General features: G+C 44.6%; 1 protein-coding gene across 2 annotated transcripts in view; it reads right to left on the reverse strand.

Annotated features, from left to right (window-relative positions):
* The window catches only part of DDI2 (DDI proteasomal shuttling factor 2), a 37,917-nt gene that overhangs the window by 13,508 nt on the left and 7,042 nt on the right, over positions 1-17,367 (reverse strand). For both annotated transcript variants that reach the window (XM_020973223.2, XM_020973239.2), the window contains exons 3-8: positions 11,110-11,343; positions 9,720-9,846; positions 6,609-6,736; positions 4,381-4,509; positions 2,663-2,766; positions 1,045-1,234 (exon numbers count right to left, since the gene is read on the reverse strand). In XM_020973223.2, the coding sequence (XP_020828882.1) occupies positions 1,045-1,234; positions 2,663-2,766; positions 4,381-4,509; positions 6,609-6,736; positions 9,720-9,846; positions 11,110-11,343 (912 nt within the window). The remainder of the gene's footprint in view (positions 1-1,044; positions 1,235-2,662; positions 2,767-4,380; positions 4,510-6,608; positions 6,737-9,719; positions 9,847-11,109; positions 11,344-17,367) is intronic.

Consider the following 17,367-nt stretch of genomic DNA (forward strand, 5'->3'; position numbering starts at 1 on the left):
GCCTATTCTGAATAATTTTCCATTTCAGCCCCTCAGCAGGCCCCACCTCGCTGCACAACACCAATGCTAGAGAAGTACTCTGTACATGCATTTCTGGCCCAAGGCAGCAAGAGAGAAGTAAGCCAAAACAGCTCATTCCACTACCCCCGCTCCAAAATGGACCCGCTCACAGCTCTGGTTTGTATTCAGTTAACAAACTGGAGAAAAATCTAGAATTACTTCACTATTAAAGTTTTCCTTTAAGAAACAGGTATATCTCCTTATCAACTGTGGCCACGTCAATATGACCTCTAACCACACAAGTAATATAGCACTTTGTGGGACATCCGCCATGGCGATATACAACTCTAGACTGAAAATCTTGGCTAAGTGACTAGTGTCTAGCCTTACCAGGTCACAATGCGTAAGACACAGAAAAGGATATGAGGCGGTTTTGATCTGTATGTCACTGTTCAACCATGTGGTCTCATCAGAAGCACAACCCCCCCCCCCGAAATTTCGATGACATCCCTTGCTATCTATCCTTTTGATTCTGGCAGCATTTTCAGGGAAAACACAGAGGATAAAAGAAAGGACATTTCTTTCCCGATAGAGAGAGCTACTCTTTCCACTATTCCAACTTCCTGTCAAAAAGGGGGCAGGAGAGAAAGGAGAGGAGGAATGATTGTAATCAATCCACTCTGCATCTCCTCAATTAGAAATAAGGCAGGTGTTTGCAAGACTGTTATAAAAGGGGGCCTTTTTCTGAAGTACAAGGGCTTCTTTTAGGAAAAACACAAGAAACATAAGACACCTAGTAAAAGATTCATGAGGAAGAAACTCCTCAATAGACATCACCCATAGCAACAAATTTCTTCTGGGTCTGACTGAACCACTCTGCTTTTCTTCACTATATTAAGACATGGGAGTGGGCTGTGAGAGAAGGCCTTCCAGGAGGCACGCATTAAGCTAAGCAGCACCAGAAGGGGCCTAGATTCCAAGGCTGGCCCGTTTCCTGGCTCACTCATCCATCACCCAAAGAGGAAATGAGGCCAGCTCAAATACCTGCATCCTCGACGGACTTTTGAAGAGCTTCTGCTAGTTCCTGGTCTGCGATCTCCTCTGGCCGAATGTCGTCTCGCCCTGAACCATAGGCTAACCTTGCACATTCGGGAAGCTCTCCCTCTGGAAGGAAGGTGGTTTGCGTGCCTGTGGTGCCAATCACTAGCACATTTTTCTTGAGGTCAATGGAACACTGAGAAAGATGAAATCAAACCCCAAATGAAAAGCATTCTGCTCTGCAGTGCATAGGCTGGTGCTGATTTTGATTAAATGCAACAGATTACATGTCATCAGAAAAGCTCAGCTCTTCAAATGAAGAGATGCACTTGAATGGAAATTAACATTTGCCAGGAACAGCGCTCACAGGCGCCACAGAAAGTCAAGTGAATCGCTGGTTAAGAGGGCTAGAGCTCCGTCCTGAAAGATTCTGCTTAACAATGGAGAGCTTTCAGGTCCCAAGAATTAACAGCAATCACGTTTAAGATACAAGAATAACTGGTGAAACATTGCTGCTTAATAATAAAATAGCATTTTCTGCCCTGTGTCTGCTATGCCTGGAATCCAAGCTGACGGCAAGTGGCCACAAAAAGCCACAGGTCTGTTTCTGATCATTCTGAAGGATAAAGGAGAGGCAGCACAGCTTAGCAGATAAGACACTTAGCCCTGGGGACCTGAGTTCAAGTGCCACCTCTAACACACAGTAGGTCTACATCGAGGGCAGGGCAAGTTGCCGAGCCTCTTGGAGACCTCAGGAAGTTGTCTCAAGACAAGAAGTTGAAGAACTGTTCTGAAGTGGAGAGTTCTCTCCCTGGGAGCTCTCTTTACCTGGGGAATCACAGGTCCACCCCAGGTATTTATTCACTTGCATAAAATTCTGTGCCTTAACTGTGTAGGGATCAGCACATATACATAAGCAGGTCTGGGTCCTCAAACTCACCCATCACTGACTGCCTGCTGAGAGACCTAGTTATCAGACTGTAAGCTCCTGCAGGGGAGGGACCAATATGCTCAACACAGAGACCCTGACACGCACACAGGCAGTATTCAACAAATGCTTGTTGGGTTTCATTAGCAAAGGCAGAGCATCCTGGGTTTACAACAATGAGCCCTTACAGTGCTGGTGCACTGGGGCATCCTATGTCCCAACAAATGTTTTCACATAACTATAGACAATCCCTTCATCTAAAGGAAAAACTGATCGACTTTTTTACCTAGCAGAAGCTAGGAATAAGCATTCTTATACTCCTAGAACAACCACCTTACATAAGGTCCCTACCAACAAACCCCGGAATTACTTTAGTAAAAATCTACAACTTGTATGGGAAAAGATGCCATTTCTGCTGGCTATCCCAGTGTGCTCTAGTAGGTCACCAATAAGCTGGCAGCTGAGATGCCCACAAACGGAAAGACCCATCTCTTCTCTGTGCAGAGATGCTCTTAATCTTGACAAGCCAGGAAGGCAACAAGTAGAGAGAGCTTTCCAGTCTGAGCCCAGCTCTCCAGTTCAGACACCCAATCGGGCACAGACTCAACCAAACACTGAGGACACCAGCAAACGTTGTTATACCCCCGCCTCCCCCATGTATCACCAGACCCCAAAAGGAAGAACAAAAGGCGTTACCTGATGTCGCTTGAGCATGTCCAGTCCCAGAAGCATGTCCATGGGCTGTTCCTCAAGTATGGAAAAGGAACATGGCAGGAAATCCCCTTCAATCTGAACTTGGGCTGAAGCACAGAGACAAAAGCAGATATCACTATGAGTTTCACGAAGGTCCAAGCCACCCTTCAGAAACTGGATTGCTAGAAATATGGCCCAGCAATTTCTGTCGACAGATTCTGAAGTCAACGAGAGTTCCAAATGACAACTGTTTTGAGGCAATGACCATGATTAATATGAGTATATATAAATCTCTTGGAATCAAAGATCGTTTTTTTGTTTCTTGGTTTAAAAAACTAGTCTGGGCTCTGGCTCAAGAGAGTCCTCAGGGTAAAACAAGTGACAGGGATGCTTAGTCTGAGGTAGAATGATGGTATTTACAGCAGATGCAGAATTTGTGGGAAAACTGTGAAAAGAAGCCATTTCTCTGACATGAAGTATTTTCTTCTCGCTTATGGCTTTAAGAAAGTTCTACAGTAAGATGATGATTTCATCCAAAGAAAAAAGAAGACTGTCTCACTCTTCAGACCCTTCTTTCGCCTGTCTGGCTTGCTCCCAACAACTTATCCCTTGACAAACACAAACTAGCTCTGCCGCTGGAGTTTGCCTTTGGAGTACTATACTTGCCAAATGTAATGGGCAAAATACCTGCAAATTACAAGGCTCTTTCTGGAATTTCTGGAATATACAAAAATGGAACATGACCCATAATCTCCTCCCTCCTTTGGGATAGCAATGTTTCCAAAGGCAATTCATCTGCTGTCAATCTTTTCACTTGGTGTGTTTACTTAGCCATCCTGGCTAAGACCTTCAGTAATTTTATACTTGACTCGAGTATCAGTTATTATTCGTTAAATTTAAGAAAATCATTAAGATTTTTATTTTTTATAAGTAGTTTTGAATATTTAAATGCAGAGGCTGGTCACATAGAAAATACAGAGTCTAAGAAGGCTTGGGCTTCTAGAGAGAATGGACCCAATAACTGATTTGTGTCCACAAGGAAACCTTTCATGTCTATAAACAGATATTTCCATCAGGCTTATTTAATCCCTTTCAACTTGCTCACAAATCAGAAAGGCCAAGGGGAACATGTCATTTTTTAGCTGCTCTTTTCTATCAGCTTTAAATTTACTCTTGGGAAAGAAGCTTGGAGTCATGTAGCTTGGGCCTCGAGAACAATCAGCTCATCCTTTCTGGAGCTTCTGCCTACTTCTGCCCTTGGGCCTTTGACTTCCAAAGCAGCAAAGATCATCGCCCATAGCTCAAATTTCATAAATTCAGGATCTCAGCACTGGTCAGAAGGCCCTTATCAGAGGCTCTCTGAGCCCAACCCCTACTACGACATCTTCATCAGGAGTTGCTCAGCCTCTCCTGGAGACATCCAGCAAGAGGGAGATACTCCTTCCGGAGAGTGCCAACAGATTGTGAAGTCTAACAAACTCACCAACAGGCCAACAGAGATCTCCATAACCAGGAAGGTAAAGTTCTTTTCCTTCCAGTGACTGGCACTGTCAGGCCAATACTAGCAACGACAAAAATCATTCTTCTATTTTTCTATGAAAATAGCACCCCCTTCCCCAAGTATAGCGTAATTACGACAGATTCCATTTAGCTGAATGAGACAATGTATCTTACTATCATAATGGAAAAAACTCACACTAAGCTTCTGCATCTTTACTTACCCAGATGCACTCTGCCAATAATCTTCTGTGTGCCAACACCTTTGGCAATCCCAGCCCACCGGCGATCCACCAGTCTCATTATGTTACACCTTTCTGCACAAGCTTGGCTCATAATGGTCATCTGGGCTCCTGGGAAGAAGAGACATCAGCACCACAAATGTTTGAGAACCATTTAACAATCTCTACCCATCGATTCATGCCTTGCGTCAATGGAATGGTGTGCATGAAGGAGATGGATCCATAATTAACTAGAATGGAGCACAAAGCAAGACCAAGGACATCCCCCCCCCCCCGCAACACCCCTCCCCCCCAACGGCAAGATTCATTTCCTTTCTTGACTAACAAGAGGGAACCAGAAGTTCAGAGCTGCCCCTGCTAAGTGGGCTACACGTCAGGCTTTTACCGAGATGACTATTCTGGATCGGAATTAGGAAATACTGTTGGATCTTCTGGAGTGCTGCGCTGTTTCCGCCAAATAAAATTTAAGCTCCTTAAGGCCAAGGGCTATTTGGGTGTTTTATTTCCAGTGCCCTGTGCACTGGAAATGCTTAATGGATACTCTGTTGAACAAATGAACATTTCCTCGCAGCACAGGCCTGGTTTCTTTCCTATCGATATTCTGAAACTAGCACAAGAGAGCAAACACTGACAGCAGGAAAGGATGGTGCAGAAGGGTCCCAGCAGCCCCAGACACGGGGGAAGAAGGTAAAATGCATGTTCAAAGGATGACCCCAAGTTTCTGAAGATACTACTGCTAAATTCTGAGCTGCTTCTCAAATGACTGAGTTCACAGTTTGCCTATTTGCCTTAAAAAAGTATATGGGAGGGCTCAGGATCGACCCCCAGCCTCAAGTGTCCACCCCAACTATGCAGATCATTTCAATTAGATGATGAGGGTAGTCAGGCCAATTTCTGCTTCTGGACGTGTGACACTGACAAGAAAAAGGCTGACTGTGCCTTTGTCTCAACTTTGACCTCCTACTGATGGCTTCTTCTGACCTCCCTTCAATTTCTAGTTTTACATTTCCAACTCTCTGCTAGGACATTTCCACTTTGTCAGCTATGAGGTGATCTCAAAACTCAACTTATCTAAAACGAAGCTCATGATCTTAGCCCTGACCACATATGCACACACCATAAGATCCTGACTTCCCCACATCCTCCAAGAGCCTTCACTTGTCCAGTTGCCCTGTCAGTCACGAAAGCCCAGGAGTCCTCTTTGCATTTCTCTTCTCCCTCCCTCCCTTCCTTCCTTCCCACGAGCCCTTCCACTACACAGAGTTCAGGACCTCAGGACATTATACCTGAACTACTGGAACTGCCGAGCAGTCTTACTGTGATGTGAGGACAGTGGTCTGCCTGTTTCAGGGTTAGCAATATGCCCCATTCGGCAAGCCACCTTCAAAACACCTTCTAAGACTCCCCAGTGACAACACGGTGAACCCAGGCTTAGGATCCAGGCCAGATTCCTAAGCTTAGCTTTCAAGGTCTGTCACACTCTTTCCAGCCCTACCTTGCAATCTGAGCACATACTACTACTATACACAAATGTGTCAGCCTGCCCCAGACCATTATTTCACCCTTGCTTGTTCCCTTACCCTTCAATGAAATGGCCTCTACTCTTTTTATCTAAATCCACCCCCCACCCCTGGCCCAGGCCAAAGCTCATCTCCTTCCTCATCTCAGCCTACAATACTCTCCCCTTTTCCTAATTTTGAGCCATGACGATAGCAACAATACTGACATTTCTCTACAGCTCTGTAAATATTAAAGTAATAGAAAAATGGACAAACCCAGTCACCCCCATTTTACAGAGAAGAAAACAGATGCAAAGAGAAGCCCCACTAAAGCTTGCAACCTTGGATCTGAACGCAGGCCTTTCTTAACTCTGGAGCTCTTTCTACACTACAATACAAACCCCTGGAGCACAAGCGAGTGTGCTTTATTTAAAGTTCATTCACTGCGTGGGTTTTAGGAATGGCAATGCCTTATGTGGTCCTACTGGAAGACAATTTTTACACCTGCCGTTTGCCCCTCCAAAGAGTTCAATTTATCTCAGTCCGATGAAGAACGTTATGAAAAGGAAGAAAGACCTGAAGGAATGGCAGTGCCCAAAGTACAAGGTGCCCCGCAATCCCGGACTTCCTGAATGCTGATGTAAAGACACCCAGGACCTTCTCATTGGTTATGTCTGGTCAGGAAAGAGGAGAGTGAGAAGGCAGGATCACCTGAATCCACAAATGCTTTCACGGGATGTCCATTCACTTTGCAGTTAATATAAAGCATCACAACTTGGCCAAAGCTCTCAGGAGCTTCCTCCATGGCTATTGTCATGTTTTCCTCAATGTTCTGTTGCCTACAACAAATCAGAATCAGGTACCAAGAGCATTATTTCCATTAACAGAAATCTAGCTGTTTTAAACACAACAGTTAAAAACAGATCTGCCCATTTCTCTTGGCCTCAAGTGCAGGCCGGATATGAGCAGGTGAGTGATGGCTTTGGAAAGGAGTGCTTTTATCCAGTGACAGGCTGCTTAACAGAGTTGAAATGCATGTTGTTCACAGAAATCTCTTCATAATCTGAAGATAAAATGACATTTATGTAAGAAGAGGCCATGTTTTATTTCTCTTGTAGAAACTAAGGCTGCAGACTACAGTAGGAGGTAGGTTGAATTTTGCAGTCAAGTGGCTTAAAATGTGCTTAGGATTAAAATCTGGGGTGAAAGTTAATCGCTATTTCAAAGACCATAACTCCAACAAAAGAAGGGTCATGTAGCCTTTGGAACGTCATCTGACAGATGAAGGATCTTTTTTTTTTTTTAAAAGGCAAGTGGAGTTAAGTGACTTGCCCAGGGTCACCAGCTAGTAAGTGCCAAGTGTTTGGTCTGAGGCCGAATTAGACCTCAGGTCCTCCTGACTTCAGGGCCCATGCTCTATCCACTGCACCCCCTAGCTGCCCCCTGAAGGATCATTTGGTGATTTGCTTACAATCACATGCCTTTGAGGGGCCGGGGGGAGGGAGGGGGGGACGACAGAATTTGACTTGTCTTCGGCTTCCCAGGCCCGTACTTCTCCACTGTACTTGGCGTCCATGTTGTACAGCAGCCAGAAGAGGCTCCGAAACAATCAAATACAAAGAACAGAACACCCCAAGTTGGCATCTGAGCTCATCTCGTAGACAGTCTTGAAGGGGGAAAGGAATTGCAATGTCACCTCTGTAATCTTCACGCCTGGATGCTTCTAGTATTCGTGGCTAATGAAATCAAGCACTGTTCTAGTCACAGACACAATGGCTGTGAAGTACTGCAGAAGTACGTTCCAATATGGCGCACTGCTTTATGGCTCTGGATACACCTCGGGTCAAAACTAAGAAAAGGAAATGTTTTAAGGCAACCAATGAGCTAAGAATGTGTCTGTCTTTTGTGAAAATATTAGAACTGAAGTGACTTGGTGGACAGTGGTCATCCTGCAATAAAATAGTCCTCTTCTTGGGCAGGTTGAGAACAGAAGGTCCAAGACACCTGACCTGAAATGTGGGATCTCTCAAGTTTCCCACAAGATCTTAGGATGCCTCAGTGCCCTAAACCTCTGCAATCACCCCAGTGGCACAACCCAAAAATCTGATGGGTGCAGTGCCAGCATAAGCCAGCCTCCTCACAAAGCCAAATCTGTGGGGGAAATTTAGAAAGAAAGCAAAGTGTGCTGTACAATGGTGACTTTGTATTAACTGAACAAAGATGAAGCTCTGCTACAATCCCTTGCAAACTAGTACTGCTCATTCACTGATTCTGTGCATGCTACACAGGAAGCTATTCAAAGCATATACAAGGCTTCCTTTTTAAAGGAAGAGATGTCTTAATTTTCCTCTGGGAAGCAATATGAGCCTTACAGATACCCTGGTTACTCTCACTTTTCTTTTTTCCCAATAGCCCAACATCAGGGTGACATTTCAAGAGATCTGTTGACACGGCTTTGTAGTTGCCAAAAATCTCGGGCCCAGGCCCTCAGCAGCCCAGGCCTCCAAGGGTACCTCTAGGTAGCCAAGGCCTTCCATGGTGCCATGTGTTAGAGCTGATCACTACTGCTCTCCTATTTCACCTGTTCAACCTGCTAGGGACCATTTCTAAAAGCCATTTACTAGGTTCTGATAATGCTTATGTGGGCAAGAAATCAAAGCCTGGAACCAAAAGGACATGTACGTTCCTTTTATTTCTAGCTTGATGGCAACATAATATGCATTTTCAATTTTCACAGAAAAAAAATTTAAAAAATAGCTTCTTGCTATTTACCACCCAAACTGCTCTTCGCTTCTGTTAGAACAAAGCTCAGGAGAGAAACTAGAACTCTGCCTTGGGCTACAGAGGCAGACAATGGACAGTCAAACTCAAAGGCTGATCTTCATCACTGGGGACAACACAGGAATCTACATAGCTACTCTTTCACTGAGATCGAGAGGTTAAATTAACAGGCTTGACACGGTAAAATCTTGATATTGACTATAAAATGCCCAAATATAATGTGGCCCTGGAAAAATCTGGGCAGGAAACCCGCTATACGGACCATCAGAGCAGGAAGCACGGAAGCCAAACAGATTTAGGATTCCAAAATATCCTCTTTGCAGAGTAGCTATTCTACTAGAAATAAGCTTAATCTCTAAACTAAAAATCACAAGGAGTCAAACAAGCCTATTTAATTGACTTGGAACACCCTGTCAGCTGGAGGAAGTTCCTCTTCTACCTTGGGGAATTCCCTTGCACATCATCTTTCTTCAAAAAATAAAGTTTTGCAGGTATTTATTCTTTTTCCCTTTCACTGCACCCGCCACTGAACAAACAAGGCCCTAACAACAAGCAGTAAAGCCAATCCCCAAACCTACCACGGCCCAGCACATCTGTCTCAATGTGGGTTTTAAGTCCACCACCTCTCTGGCAGGAGGGGGTTGGCGTGACTCCTATTCAGGCCTCTGGATTTGGGGGTTTTTTAATCAGAACGTCGATCAGAGTTCATGGGTCTCTCAAAGCTGTCTGTCTCTATATGCTGGTGCATCTGAATACCATTTTAGCGCTACTCGCTTGCTGGCCATAGAAATGCTTATGGAATTATCAGGTAAAGGAAATCGTCCAAGTTGTTGTCATCAAATTATCATGAAAGAACCAACAATTGTATGATGTTGCATCAGACACTGGGACTAATGGAATAGGAAACCAAAGTGCCTGCCTGGCAAGTATATCTACTGCAAGCCCTGGGACTCTGAAGAGCCCCTCAGATAAGACTGCTCATCCTCTGAGAATCCTGCTTTGCACAAAGCCTCCTTTCCTTGGGCTGAGGCGGTTTGTTACCTTATATCTTCTTCTATCTTGGCCTGAGCTTCCAGATCAAAGGGGTCAGCCGCAAAGAGACGGATCCTCTCCTGCTCCCTCCGGGCTCGGTCCTGCTGCTGCTCTACCAGGACCCTAGTAAATTTCTCTGCAAAAATGAGAGATGTAAACGACCAAACTCCTAGCGGATGGAATTTTATGCCTTTCCACTGTTTGGTATTGTACCTAACAACTTCTCACGAGGCACCCGCAAGACAGATGTAAAGAGCATATCTAAAAACGATTTACAAAGCTCATTTCGATTTAGTCACTGCCTTGAATTATGCATTTAGCATCAGAACTTTCAATAAAAACTATTTCTTTAAGCCAAGCATTCAACAAGATCATTTATTCTCATAAGAGTTTAATCATACCTGCCTCTCAATGAACAGTCTGAGGTTAAATTAATGGGAAACTATTATCTGGCAGATAACTGTCTCAGGGTTCTCTGCCTGGTTCTCTTCCAACCTATCTTTTGTAAATAATATAAATCACTAACAGTTTCTATTCTTTAAGAACCTCTGCCGTAAACCAGAGAAATTAAATGCAAATGACTATGTCAGCCAGCATACACTTTATGTAAGCATGTAGGCAGAAAGCTCATCAGAAATGGTACGTGGTTTCTAGCTACAGAATCCTTACTCTGACATTCAGCATTCTGATTTTTTTTTTTAGCCATGCAACCTTTATGATACTTTAGTGCAACCTCAAGCAATTAATCAGTCATGTAATCATGAGAAGTAAAAACAAGTTCCTCCAAAACAAACATCTCAACACCATGAGAGCTCTCATCAAGGTTACAAATGTTGAGAGCGGAAAAAAACATAAACTATGAAGAAAATAAAGTTTGATGAAATACTCTCTTTGGCAAGGGATGCCTCTTAGAATGGCAATGCTGAAGAACAAAGGCAGATGTCTGAAAAAGAATTTTATCAGTTGTTCCATTTCTCAGGCACTGCTAACAACAGAGCTCCAAGCAACCAGACCCATTACCAACCATACTGAATCAAACTTGGGGGATTAAGCCAAGAAAAGGCACTAACTGTTCTACATGGCTGCCTGAGGCAAAGTCACAAGAACCACTTTAATTGCCACCCCCTGGCTTTACTGGCTGAGTTTCCATAAAGGCCTCCCCACTGAACAGGCCTGAAAATCAAAAACGGCTATCTACTACAGACATGCTAAGAACACTCAGAAAAGATCTACAGGCTTAATGCCTGCCAACATGCCCCTTGACACTGGAGCCAAGCTGCCTCCCACCACTCAGCCATTCTCAGCCAGCCCTGGACTCCAGGGCTGATGGAAAAGTCTGACACAACCGACCTTCCGTCGAGGTCAGCTTGACAAAGTGAAAGTCACACAACAGGCTTACCAAGGTCTCCACTGAGCAGGGCTTCTGCCAGGGGTGGGTTTCGCTCCTTGAGCAGAGAGAGCTCGTGGGGATTGGCAAGCAACATGTCTCGAAGTAGTGCTGGATTGTCCAGGCCCTGCGGGGATGAAGCTGTGTCTGCTGGGGATGCCCGGAGTGGCTGGACTGGCTGCTGGTGCAGTCGGGAGCCTGATGAGCCAGGCACAGCGATGCTGCTGAAGTCTATCCGGGGCAGGTCTGGCAGGAGAAATCATTTCAAAGTTTATACCAAACGACAACATGAAAAGAAAACTCAAGACAAACGTAGAAGTAGCTTATTCCAAGGAAGGTCATGCAATGGCAGGTGGCCTGGGAGATCCTGAGCCCTTCCCCGACACTATGTCTCCCCCCCTTTCTCAACTACTTCTGTGGCACAGAGGATCTAGGTCAATGATACTATTAAGGTGAGAGAGAACAAAGAAGTAAATTGTGATCTGCAAACTATTGTTTCAAAACCACCCAAGAGAGGAAAGGCATCTCTATACACTACTGCCTCAGCAGACACATGGAATTTTTTGGAAGCAATTACACTGCAGATCTTCATATACCTGAGACGTGGCCCTATGCAAAATCTTGGTTTGGTCCTCCCTCTGCCTTAAAAAGCCCTGACACTTGGAATACTCTAATTGGCCAAGAGAGACAAAGTCATTAGATGCTAAATTCTGAAAGTCTGGGCTGGCCTGCCTTTCTAGTTTGGGTAGGTTTTCTACAATACTCTGGACTCAAACATTCATCAGAGCCTTCTAAAGGCCAACTCATTGACTCTCCCAATGCCCTGGGAGGTCAGAGGGTAGCAATCCGCCTCATTTTATGGGCAGAAGGAGCAACGGTGCAGATACTTTACACAAAGGATATAAATAAAGCTGTAACAAGGCTCTTAATATAACTCCCACAAGCATGACTGATCCTAAATGCAGCTGTCATTATTCAAATTAAAGGTTAAAAAAAGTCAAGGGTTTAAAAAAAAAAGCTGAAAAGAAAACAAAGGCGTTTCCCTCAGGTCATGGATAGAGTGGTCTGGTCCAGCTGAATTCAGATTCACTTTTTCCAACCTTAACCATATATATATTTTTTAAACTGTAGACTAATTACATTCGTCTCAAGTCTGAGGAGCTAAACTATCTAAAGGCAGCTCATGACCTCACTGAATTTCCACCAAGATCCACTGAGGCGCAGAACAGAAGGAGGCCTCTCTACTGAAGCAGCTCTCTCTGAGGTCACGAGGAGAGTCCTTCCCTGGCAGATCCAAAGACCCATTTTCTGACCTCCGTGGCACAGGTCCTACGGTGCACTCTTGCGGCCCCTTCCCTTGAGTTTCTACCCTAGGAACTTTCCTCCTTCCCTCACTCTCTCCCCTCTGATCTGCCGCCTCTATGCAGGTGGCTCCTAAAGCTGTTTATCAAGCATCAGTCTCCCATTTCCTTTTTTAAGTTTTTACTTTTTCACTCTCGATTTAACCAATAAAATCGACATTTCCAGAAGAGGATTGCACACAAACCAGCAAATCTCTAGTGCGCATATGTATTTTGCTTCTCTTTTTAGGTGCGTAATAAATTCAGCATGTAGCTTTCAAAGCTATCCTGCTTGTCTGGTCTTCCATGTGTTCTCTTCTTTGTATTTTTCTTAAAGGCTTCAATGGTTCTTTCTTTTGGTGACTTTTCCCCAACCTTCTCGACTTCCCACTTTCCAACCCTCAAACTGAAGAGAAAACCATCTGTGTAGTAAACCAAAACAGATTCTGACACTGCCCATGTCTAAAAATGGACACGCCTCCTATTTCTAGCTGCCTGCCAGAGAGCTACCACTTGGATGGCTTGCTTCCACATGTCTAAAGTTAAGGTCCTCATCTTCTCCTCTAAACTTGCCCATTTCCCAATTTCTTTTCTGTTGAAGGTACCCTTACCTGTCAGTCACTGAGGTATCATCTCAGAGTTATGTGGGACAACTCCCCAATTTTCCCTGCACAAATCCCGTGCTGTGAGAGCCCTATCTCTTGCATCTGGCCCTTCTCTGCTTCTGTATCAGCTCAGACTACTCAGACCCACCTTCTTGTTTCTACTCTATCTCCCTTTCAATCCACCTTTGGCCAAAGCAGTGTATCTAATGCACGGTTTAGGTTAGACTACTAATTCTGGTATCCAAAGCCCTTGTCAGGCGATCTCCAGGCTAGCTGCCCAGGCTTTTCCTTCATCTTCCCAAGTTACAGGAAAACTAGATCACTGTTCTCTCTCCTATCTCCTTAACTATTTTCCAGCTATTCCCCAGGTGGAGTAAACAACCCTCCTCATGCATCTGTACTTATTGAAAACCCTCTCTTCCTTCAGGGCCCAGTTACTTGCCCTCACCTGGTGCATGAAGCCTTCCTGGACCTCTCTGTCCACAAACTTCTCAAAGTACTTTGCCGAGCCCTCCTCTGACCCATCACATTTATGCTATATCCTATTTAGCTGTGGACACATATTCCCCTCAGCCCTTTGCAGGTAGAGACTGTTATTTTTCCAATTTGCATGGACAGTGTCTTGCACACTGTAGGTATTTAATAAATGTTTGCTGAATTTTGCAGCTCAGGTGCTGTGACTCGTTCTACATAAGAACGGTCTTGAACACAGGGCTCCCAGTATCATTCATGTGCCTTTTACATCTGGCAGAGAAAGAGAGTTAACCTCCTCTCCCCGGTGTGAGGTCATGTAACCACACCCTCAGTTAGGTTTCTGCCTGGGCCCAATAAGAGTTTACCAGTCAAAAGGGGGGAGGGGGGATGGCTGGGGAGAGTGAGCCCTGCTCTTGTGAGATAGGTTTTCTATCCTTCCTATCTACCCTGACTGTTGGAACATCTGTGGACTTTCTAGCTCGGGACAAGGAGTTTTCTTTCCATTTTAGCCACACCCTATTTTGAAGCACATTCAAAGCAGGGCAGTTCTAAAGAAATGGAAAAAAAAAACCCAACCCCCAAACGACAAACAACCCAGGTCTATCTTGCTGGGTTGGTAGTTTGTGGAACCTATATAAAGTCACAATCTTAGGAAACTCGAGAGGTTTCTGTATGATTGCTGGCTGAAGACATAAAGGCTAGCCTCCACAAGACCATACAGTTCAAAAATACTTATAAACAATGCAAACATGTAGTCCGTCCTCAACAGCTCACTAGCTCCCACAGATATGGACCAATTAAGATTAAAATTAAGTTGCACTCTATTTTTACTTGCTTACAAAAGCATTAAACAAGGTTAGTTAGTGGCTTCCTGGAAGCCAGAGAATATCAAATCAAATTGTAGAAAGACTTGGTCAGCTGCTTCCCTCAAGCACGCTTGTATTTCCTCCTGGTCACGGCAATGACTCTTTTGCAAACTGCAAAAAATAAAAAAGGGTTACTATGCTATGAGGCATCATAAGGGGCATTCTGCCTGATGAACGTTATCAAGAAAATGTTGTTCAGCCCCTGAGAGAACACCAGTCTCAGGTTAAGAATTTCATAAAACTGAGAGGTCTGGATGCTTCAAGTACGGACAGAGCCTTCTCCAAACTAACAGCTTAAAAAAAAAAAAACCAAGAAAAGAGGGCAGCTAGGTGGTGCAGTGGATAGAGCACTGGCCTTGGATTCAGGAGGACCTGAGTTTGAATCCCGGCCTCAGACACAACACTTACTAGCTGCATGACCCTGGGTAAGTCACTTAACCCCATTGCCTCAGAAAAAAAACCAAAAACAAACAAAAACCAAAAACAAACTAACAGCTTCCTTGACACACCTGCTGCTCCTCACGAGGGGTCTCAAACTCTGAGTTCTACCACTGTGCTTGGGTAAAGGCAGGACAAACCCCCCAGAATCAGACAGGTGCTCACTCTCACCATCAGACAAGCACCCACTGTCCTTACCATCAGCTTGGGCAGGAGGGGGGGGGAGGGGACTGAGGGGCGAAGCAAGCTTAAAGAAGGCTATCAATGGCAGACAGCACCATGTGGTAGCCTTTGGTGAATCCTATGGGCTCCTTCCTCAGAATCATATTTTAAAATAACTGAAGGAAATCTGCTAAATTTGAGTTAGAGATGAATGAAAATAATGACCTAATTTCTTCCCCATTCAAGTTCACAGGCTTCCTGAAATCCACGGGGGTGGGGGTGGGACGCTGGGGACCCCCATTTAAGAACCCTGACATGAGTTACTGGGGGTGGGGTGCGTCCAACGGGGGAATGATAACTGTCCATTAGGTAGCCTGGACAGAGCTTCTGAGACAGATGAGAGACCCAGCCTTGATGGGCACAGCAGGTGTGAAATGATGAGAAACTGACTTATGATCATTCCAAGCAGAATAATGGAAAAGGTGCTCAGCCAGGAGGGGGTTCTAGCCCCAGCTTCCCCACCTGTCAGTCAGGTGACCTCACATCATCCAGTCATCACCTCTACAAGAGGCCAAGCTTAGGCTTTCTGACTGGACAGTGCCACTGTGAGGATCAAACAATACAGTGTCAAAGTGCTTTCAGAAAGAATCAAACAAAGGACCCACATGTACAGAGATATTCATAGCAGCTCTGTCTGTGGTGCCAAAGAAGTGGAAATTGAGGGGATGCCCATCAACTGGGGAAAGGCTAAGCAAGTTGTGGTGTATGAATGTAATGGAATACGATTGTGCTGTAAGAAATGATGAGCAGGCTGACTTCCTACGGACTAAGGCTGAGTGAAGTGAGCAGAACCAGGAGAACACTGTACACAGTAACAGCCACACTGTGCTATGACTAATGTTGACAGACTTAGCTTTTCCCAGCAAAGCAAGGATCCAAAAACATCTCCAAAAGTCTCATGATGGAAAATGCTATCCACATCCAAAGAAAGAACTATGGAGTTGGAATGCAGATCGAAGCATACTTTTTGCTACATTTTTCTTCTGTTTTGTTTTGTTTCCTCTTTCCTGTGGTTCCTCCTATTGGTTCTAATTCTTCCTCACAATATGACTAATGTGAAAATGTTTAACACGAATGTATATGTAGAGCCTATATCAGATTGCGTGCTGTCTTGAGGAGGAAGGTTGGGGGAGAAAAATTTAAAACTCGAAAGCTTATGAAAGTATTATTGAAACCTAAAAATAAATCAATAAAAAAAGGATTAAAAAAAAAAAGAAAGAACCAAATATCAAATGGTGTTTGGCATTTAAAGTCCTCTACAACCTGACCTCTTCCTATCTTTCCATTCTTCTTTCACTTTACCTACTCCACTTCCACCCCACAGACTCTTTGAGATCTATGACAGTGGCCTCTTTGCTGGTCCTCACAAGGACACGCCATCTCCCCCTTCTGTGCCTTCTCCCTGGCTGTCTTCCATACCCTGCCTTTCTTTGTATCCCCAGAGATTAGTGAGGCGCCTGGCACACATGTAACAGGTGCTCCATAAATGCTTGTTGAGTTGACTTAACTCGGGCCTACCTGCTCACTCTCCTCCTCATACTTTCCAAATTCCAACCAAACTAGTCTGCTCTTCCTCCCGGTTCCTGTGCTGTCCTCAGCTACTTTTCAGTGGCCTTGCTGACACCATCCCCATGTGCAGAAAAGCCAATCCCAATATCCATCAGTTGAATTCTCTTTTCTTTCAAGGCCAATTGGGATGCCAACCTCTTCCAGAATGCTCTGCTTTCCCTATGGAAATGATTTCTCCCTCCTCAGATTTCTCAAAGCTTTTTACAATGATCTCCTTTGCTCTTATCACACATTGCCTTAGATCATATCATGCTTTTTGAAGGAATACCTCACTTATTTATGTTACTTGTCATTAAACAGCAAGTTCTTTAAGCTCAGGAACTGCCTCCTTTTTTCTTTTTCTCCCCTAAACATAGCTTAGGGTACGACAGTTTCTCTAACTGTATCAGTATTATTGTCTTCTATGGAATTGTTACTCTAATACCTCACGGTGTCATGGAGGAAATTCCGGGTTCTTGATGTCTATGCCAGCAGAGCTCAAAGGCTAACTGGTGCCAGCAAGGGAAGGCTCTGTGTATGGCAGCCATCCATGAGCTCAGCCTGGCAAAGCTCAGAAGGATGGGCACAGTCATCCATAAAAACCACCTGCTACAGTGGTGAGGGGCTGCAATCTGCACAGGTTGGAGGAGTACCCACACAAAGAAAACCAGTCATATTCCTGAAGTGCTATTTATTACTCTTATCAGGCTGGGTACTGAGATGAGTAAGGGCCCAGGCAGCCAAAGGGGCATAGAGATGGGAAAAACAAGAGTCACA

This window comes from Phascolarctos cinereus, unplaced genomic scaffold (genome assembly GCF_003287225.1).
Source record: "Phascolarctos cinereus isolate Bilbo 61053 unplaced genomic scaffold, phaCin_HiC Scaffold_726;HRSCAF=1367, whole genome shotgun sequence".
NCBI classification, from domain to species: Eukaryota; Metazoa; Chordata; class Mammalia; order Diprotodontia; family Phascolarctidae; genus Phascolarctos; species Phascolarctos cinereus.